The sequence below is a fragment of the Furipterus horrens genome, unplaced genomic scaffold (genome assembly GCF_987537825.1).
Source record: "Furipterus horrens unplaced genomic scaffold, mFurHor1.1.pri manual_scaffold_13, whole genome shotgun sequence".
Lineage (NCBI taxonomy): Eukaryota > Metazoa > Chordata > Mammalia > Chiroptera > Furipteridae > Furipterus > Furipterus horrens.
The window spans coordinates 2,793,586-2,800,535 of record NW_028327183.1 but is presented as its reverse complement, the minus strand read 5'-3'; the positions used below and the strand labels follow the sequence as shown (position 1 = coordinate 2,800,535).

Genomic DNA, 6,950 nt, shown 5'->3' with positions numbered 1-6,950 from the left:
ATTCCTGCCCGTTCCCCGCCCCTTCCTTCCCTCCTGGCCAAACCCAGGGACCGCAGACGGAGGCGGGGTCCGAGATGCGGTCCCCCACCCCCAGGTAGCTCTTTAAAAACCTATCAAAGTCTCAGATGCACAAAGGGGTGGCTGCCGGCTATTCCCGGGCCGGTCTCTGGGCTTGTGGGAGAGCGTACCCTAGAGGGCAGCAGATGCCCAGAGGACGCAGGAAAAGAGGCGCGGTCGTCCCAGGCCTCACTTCTCTCCAGGTGGCGCCGCCGGCCACGCGGAGCAGGCAGGGGCAAGGTCGCCCGGCTGGCCGCAACCAGAGCGCCACGTCCCCGGGCGGGCAGCGCCCCAGCCGCCCTTGGCTGGGGGTCCCGCCTGGCGCTTTTGCTTTGCATTTGACTGCGAGGTCCACTCCCTCTCCCGCCCCTACCGTGGTCACCGCCTGCGTTCATCCTTCACCCCTTCCCGCACCCCAGGCTTCCTCTCCCATCTCCGCAGCTCCTCTCTCCTGCCACTCAGCAAAGCAGTATTTTTATGTTCACGTCTGTGACTACGTATATGTGTGTGTCTCAGGTTCCAAGTCAATGCCTGACGCAAACATTCATTTGGGGTCAAAAGTACCCTTGAAAAATCGCCCATAGATCACAAGATTTTTTGTCTACACTCAAGGCAAAGAGGTGCAGGTGCCCGTGGGTGAGACACGCTATAAAGGTGCGCACTACATAAAATACAAGGGTGCAAAGTATACATTTTTAGTGCAAGCGAAAATGGTATCTGGTAAGTGAGCCCGCGTGCGGCGACGCGGGTGTGCTTGTTACCGCCGCGCACACTGGGCTGTCGGAGGCACGCGGCCGGCCTCGGCTGAGTTTGCTCCCCGCCGCGCCCTCAGCGCCTGCCCCGCGCCTGGCACTGCGTCCGTGTTCCACGGTCTAGCCTCAATCAATGAACCAGCGAATGAACGAATGAATGAATGAATGCACGCTCGCTCCGACTCCGGGGCCCGCAGAACGGGCGCTTGGAGAGGCGGACGACGGCGGCGGGTCCAACCCCTTCCTCGTGGCTGTGGGCCGGGGAAGGTGAGCGCGGAGACACGGGCCTCGAGTCCCCGCCAAGCCCGCTCGGGGCGGCAGCACGTGCGCCGCCCCCGGAGCCCACCGCGCACGCCCCGCCCCGCCCCGCCTCGCACGCACGCGCCCTGCACTCGGCCACCCGGTTAGCCCGCGGGCCGAGGCTCGCCCGCACGCCCGCGCCCGCTGGGGGGCGCTCCCCTCCGCCCCGCGCGCCCACATCGAGCGTCGCAGGCCCCGGAGATTCGACTCCCGGCCCTGGGCGCGCGCACCTCCTACCTGCGGACCGAAGAGGGGGGCGGGAGAAATGGCTGAGAGGCCGAAGAAGACCGTCGCCGGAGGCGGAAAGCAAAAGAACGAGCGGCCGCAGCGGGTGGTGCGGGAGCGAGCTCGCGTGCGCGCGCGTGCGCGGCCCCTGCCCTCGCTCCCTCGGTCGACTCCGGGCCAGAGCCCAACCCTGCTGCCGCGCGGCCGCCCGCCTCGCCGCGCCTAATAACAACGGCGCCCGGGGTCAGGTGGCCGCGCGCGGACAGCGTCGCCATTGGCCCGGCGGGGAGCGCGGCGCTCCAGGATTGGCTGGGGGGTGGAGCCTCGGCCGGGGTCGGGGCGGGGCTGTAGAGCGAGGCGGGCAGGGAGGTGACGGGGGCGGGGCCAGGCTGCGGTCCGCGCCTTTGTGCCCGGCGCGCGCTCTCGGCCCGCTCCGGCTGCAGCGCCGGCTGCATCAATAATTCAGAGCGGCGGCGGCGGCGCCAGCGGCGGGTGCGGGCAGGAAGCAGCGGAAGCAGCGAGGACCGTGCGGCAGCGGCAATGCATCCAAGTGCGGCTGGGCAGCCGCGGCTCCCCTGAGGCCCGGGCGGGGCTCCGGGAGCATCTCGCGGGGGGCACGCCTGCCCGGGAGTGCGGAGAAGAGCAGGAGTGTCCAGAGCGGTGTCGGCGGACCTGCGCACGGAGCTGAGGAGGGGGCTCCCGAGCGGGGCTGGGGCGGGGGGGCGGCTGGCGCAGGCAGCCCCGGGGGTGGGGGGCGGGGTGGGCGTCGACGCCGCGATGCTGGGCGCCGTGGAGCTGCTGCTGCTTGGGGCGGTGTGGCTGGCGGGCCCGGCCCGGGGGCAGAATGAGACGGAGCCCATCGTGCTGGAGGGCAAGTGCCTGGTGGTGTGCGACTCCAACCCCACGTCCGATCCCACGGGCACAGCTCTGGGCATCTCCGTGCGCTCTGGCAGCGCCAAGGTGGCTTTCTCTGCCATCAGAAGCACTAACCACGAGCCGTCCGAGATGAGCAATCGCACCATGATCATCTACTTCGACCAGGTGAGAGAGAGCTCCACGCAGTGGGGCTGGTACGGGGTAGGGGAGAGCTGGAAGGTGGGTGCCCGATATTCCCCCAAGGCTCTGCGGAGGCGCGCGGCAGGAGGCCGTGCTGACTCTGCCTACCTCCGTGGTCCCCCTCTCGCTATAGGTACTAGTGAACATCGGGAACAACTTTGACTCAGAACGCAGCACTTTCATCGCTCCGCGCAAAGGGATCTACAGTTTTAACTTCCACGTGGTGAAAGTCTACAACAGACAGACCATCCAGGTCAGCCGCCGCTTCAGGGTCAGGCTAGGCCCGGGTAGGGGGGCTACTAAGCGGGAATGAGGGGCCCGTTTGGGGGTGGGAGGTAAAAGGGGCAGCTGCACGCGCCCGGGCTGCTTGGAAGGATGGGGAGCAGGGCCTCCTGCGCCTGTGGCTTGGGCTGTCCCTCGCTTCCCCTGTTGTGCGCTCCTAGGACCTAGCCCCCTCCCCAAAGGCAGCGTTTCCCAACTCCGCCTTTTGGGCCCCTTCAAAGAGGTTCTCACGCTTTCCTAGGAGACTCCAGGGATTTCCCGTGGAGGTTGCTGTTAGCGTCACAGACAGATCCCGCTTCTGCAAGATTTCCCCCACCCCCCCGCCTGCAGCGGCAGGGACACTATCCCCGACCCCTGTTCCTGCTCCGAAGTCCGCGAGACGCCTTGGCGTTTGCTTTCCGCAGCGCGCTCGGGCCTCCCGAGTCCCTGCGCGGACCCGCGCTGGGTTTTGGCACCAGCGGCGTCGCGCGGAGCCCGAGCGGTTGAAGGGTGGGGAAAGGAGGGACGGGGCGCAGTGCCACTCCCTCCTGGCTCCAGGCTTGTCCCAGCCGGCTCTCACCGGCTCCCCAGGCTCCCAAAGGTGTCCAGGTCGCCTTTGGGCCCAGACGGAAGGTGGACCGCGCGGCTGGGAAGAGGGCGCGCGCGGGGCCTTGGGCTGCCGAGGCTATCGCGGCTGGCGCTGGACGGGAACTGAGCCTGGGGTTTGGGGATGAAGCACAGAAGGCAGCTCGGCGCGAGATTTCTCTTCTGCCAAAATCCTCGCGCGGCTTCTCCACTGTGTCCAGCCAGGCAGCTGGGGCCAGGAGGAACCGGGGTTTTTTGCTTGTTTTCCCAGAATCGCCAAGAACAGAGTTGTCTGAGTTTCCATTTGAGCTTTAGGGGGAGGGGGAGGGGACTAAGGTCTCAGGGAGCCTAAACCACCAATGCGTCCCTTAAACTGAATAAAAGGGCGCGCTCGGATTCGCTGGGCGTGCTCGAGGAATGAAGGCGACTCGCTTGTGGGGGGCGGGGCACGCCATCCTCTCATCCAGCTGGGCACCCTTTGCCCCCATGAGACCCCCAGCAGAAATCTGCAAAGCCCCCGTTCTTCCCGCACCCCCTCCCCCTACTCCTCCAGGCCTTTAGGGCGGTTAGCCAAGCTGCGGGGGTTCGAGCCTCCATGGCCGCCTCGGCCCCGCCCAGGCTGCAGCTCTGAGCGGGCCTCTCTTCCCCAGGTGAGCCTTATGTTAAACGGATGGCCGGTGATTTCCGCCTTCGCGGGCGACCAGGACGTGACCCGGGAGGCCGCCAGCAACGGAGTCCTGATCCAGATGGAGAAAGGGGACAGAGCGTACCTCAAGCTGGAGCGGGGGAACTTGATGGGGGGCTGGAAGTACTCGACCTTCTCCGGATTCCTCGTGTTTCCCCTCTGACGGGCTCATCTCCGACGCGGAGGCAGGGAGGGGGCCCAGGCAGGAGAGGGAAGGAGGAGGCCGAGATGTCGAGGACGAGAAAGCGGCAGGACCTGAAGCTTCCCACGCGTCCCCCGGCTGCATCAGGGCGAAAGGAGTGCGCTCAGGGGGTCGGACGACTGGGTCCGTTTACTCATTAGAAGTAAATTCCACTTAGCTCTGCGCACTCCTATTTCCAAAAATAAGCCCAGCTCCCCCGTTCCATCTGCAGTGATGAAGGAAGAGAGACGGCCTTGTCATTGTTTCTTCCCGCACGTCCGTGTTCCCTCCGATTTATAGAAAAGACTTTGTATTTCACGGTGTAATGTGAAATATCTTCCGCTGAGGTCCCCTGCTGAAATCTAATACGCTCCTCCCCCATTTTAGTTGGCAGGGGGTAAGTTTTTATTTCATTTATTTTTTGATGGGGGAGGTGGTTTTAATTTGGCAAGTATCGCTCTCCTTAACACACCGCTCAAGAGTTAATTCACTGAAGATACTCTGTGTCCTCAGCTGCTTGTTAGCAGAGAAAGGACTCACCTTAGCGGTGACCGGTTTAAAAAAAATATATATAAATATATATCATTTGTACACGAAGAACTCTTCCCAGTGGAAACTGGCTGTGTTTCCGTATTTCTATGTCCTGTTCGGAGTGATCGTGAAACCCAAGGCTGCTTGATGTTCTGACGCTTGTCGATGCCCTCGTGTTCTGCGGCTCCAAAAACAACCGCCAGGAGGTTCTTCCTCGTCCTCTGTAACATACGTGTGAATAGCCAAGATTTAAATTTGCTTTAATCCAATAAAGTTTAAGTGGGACTTTTATTTTTCTGCAACCGCTTTCTAAATTCCGCATCTTCCCCAGCTGCGAGGTTTGCGCGCCGGGATGCGAAGGGGCGAGGTTCCGAGTGCGGGAGACGGGCTAGCATGCGCCCTGAGCCAAGCCGCCGGCGCTCCAGCCTTCGCCAGGCCTGGGGCCCGCTCCCCGCGTTGACGCAAACGTAAGAAATGTGACCGAAATCTTACTAGGCCGGCGGGGTTGCCGGCCCGGAAGCAAAGTTTGGGTTTTTCGAAGTCCACGTGCATCAGGAAGAATCCCAATGAGGGGCTGGAACCGGTCTGCCCGGAGCGGCGCGCTTCCCACGCCTCTGCCCCCGGGTGTCTCCCGCCGCCGCGCGCGCCTCGGTTCCCGAAGCAGCGATTTCGTACCAGCGTTCGGAATCCCGGGTCTGCCCTCCGTGCTACCCGGGCGCCCAGCACTAGCGCTCATTGCGGGACTTTTGATCAAGAGGTTCGTCCAGGAGTTTTGATTGTATCGGAACTAATGTGAAAGCAAAGTTGAAATAAACGACATCGTTTTAAATCTGGAAGTCTGACCCAGTCGCTTTGGCAACGGGGCGGTCGGGCGCGGAAAGGGGGTGGCGGGCTGAGAGCCTCGGGGTGGGAACCTCTGGCTCTGGTGTTTTTAGAGGCTTTTTGTTCCTGACCCAATATTCAGGGATGAATTCAGCTCCTGGACGGTGGGGAGGAGGGGAAATTAATAACAGCGTAATAAGCAACGTATTTCGATTTATTCTTGAGTCTCCTCTGATTGGAACTCGGGCCGTTCCTCCCCCGCGCGCAGTCCTGGCCGCAGCCCCAGCGCGCGCTCCGCAGCCCCAGCGGCCCGGGCCGCCAGGAATCGCTGGGGACTTGGGAAGTGGGCAGTGGACCCCAATGCTTTTGTCTTCCTGCTTCTCAGCTCCCCTTCATGCAGATCATTGCCCAGGAAGCAGAGGTGAGCTGGAATAGGGGCCCTAGAGGACTTTATTTTTAAAACGGTTCTTTTTAAAAAGAGACACTTAAAAATGTTTTCTCCGCATTCTTCGGTTGGGGGGAGAGGTCAGGGGAGCTGGAGAGGCAGCAGCGGAACGCGCGCGAGGCACCGCTCTGCCCGCCCAAAGCCAGCTTGCCAGCTGGGCTCCGCATCGCCGGTCCGCTCCGCGGAAGGAAGCTGCACCCAGACTGCGCTTGGAGCTCGCTTGGCTGCAGCTGGGTGGTCACCCCTCTTCCCGAGGAGGGGATCACCTGGGTGACTGTCCAGGCTATGACCCTCCTGGGGTGACTTTGACAGGTCCCCTCTCTGGGCCCATGTGTATGAAGACAGAAAGAGATCTGAACATCTCCAAGAGTCCCTCCTGCTCTGAGGTCCCAGCTGTCCTCTAATCCCTGACTAGGGGTCCCCCAGTTCTCTTGCCTGGACCTAGTGAGTCCTGGCTGCAGCGGGCGGGGACCCAGCTCCTGAACCCTGGGCCTGAGCCTGGGCTGGAGGCCAAGGGGAAGCCTGTGCCCGCAGGCACTGAGCCTCTGCTCCAGGGCCTGAGGGGGTGACACAGAGGGGAGCACAGGGGCCCCAAGTGGGACAGAGAGGGGAAGGTTATCCCTTCATTCTGCTCCGGCTCCAGCTGGCCCCTTCCTGGGGGAGGGCCCCTGCTCTGCCAAACCTCTGGTGCAGGCACTGGTCTCCCTCCTCGGTCTGGTGGCCAGCCCCTTCCACCTGCCAAACCCTTCGCCCTCCCAGGCAAGGGCCCCAGCGCCCATCACTGTCTTCCTGCCTCGGCCCCTGCTGTTTCTGGCTTTAAGTTGAAACACCTTGCTCTCCTCCGCTTTGCAAAATCCTCATCTTTCTGGGGATCGAAGCCATTCAGCTCCCAGGCTGCCTCCTCTGGGAAGCGGGCCTGTTAGTCAGCACAGGTGTCGCTGCCTCGAGCTCCCCCCGCCTCCGCCTGGGCCTCGTTTGGTCCAGGAGGGTGAGACCTGGGGCGGGCCGTCTCCGCTCTGCAGTGGGCTCTACAGGCAGCGGCCGCCCACA

The 6,950-nt window shown here is 63.1% G+C and overlaps 1 protein-coding gene across 1 annotated transcript; it reads left to right on the top strand.

The window, feature by feature from the left end:
• The first annotated feature begins 2,104 nt into the window (after nucleotides 1-2,104).
• On the top strand, nucleotides 2,105-5,469 carry CBLN1 (cerebellin 1 precursor). Its single transcript, XM_090259595.1, has 3 exons — nucleotides 2,105-2,375; nucleotides 2,524-2,643; nucleotides 3,887-5,469. The coding sequence occupies exons 1-3, from the start codon at nucleotides 2,112-2,114 to the stop codon at nucleotides 4,082-4,084; spliced, it is 582 nt and encodes a 193-aa protein (XP_090115721.1). The 5' UTR covers nucleotides 2,105-2,111; the 3' UTR covers nucleotides 4,085-5,469.
• Nucleotides 5,470-6,950: the final 1,481 nt, after the last annotated feature.

Coding starts and splice junctions, on each gene's coding strand:
- CBLN1 (XM_090259595.1), top strand. CDS start 2,112: ATGCTGGGCGCCGTGGAGCTGCTGCTGCTTGGGGCGGTGTGGCTGGCG. Junction 2,376..2,523: donor TGATCATCTACTTCGACCAG/GTGAGAGAGAGC, acceptor CTCTCGCTATAG/GTACTAGTGAACATCGGGAA. Junction 2,644..3,886: donor ACAACAGACAGACCATCCAG/GTCAGCCGCCGC, acceptor TCTCTTCCCCAG/GTGAGCCTTATGTTAAACGG.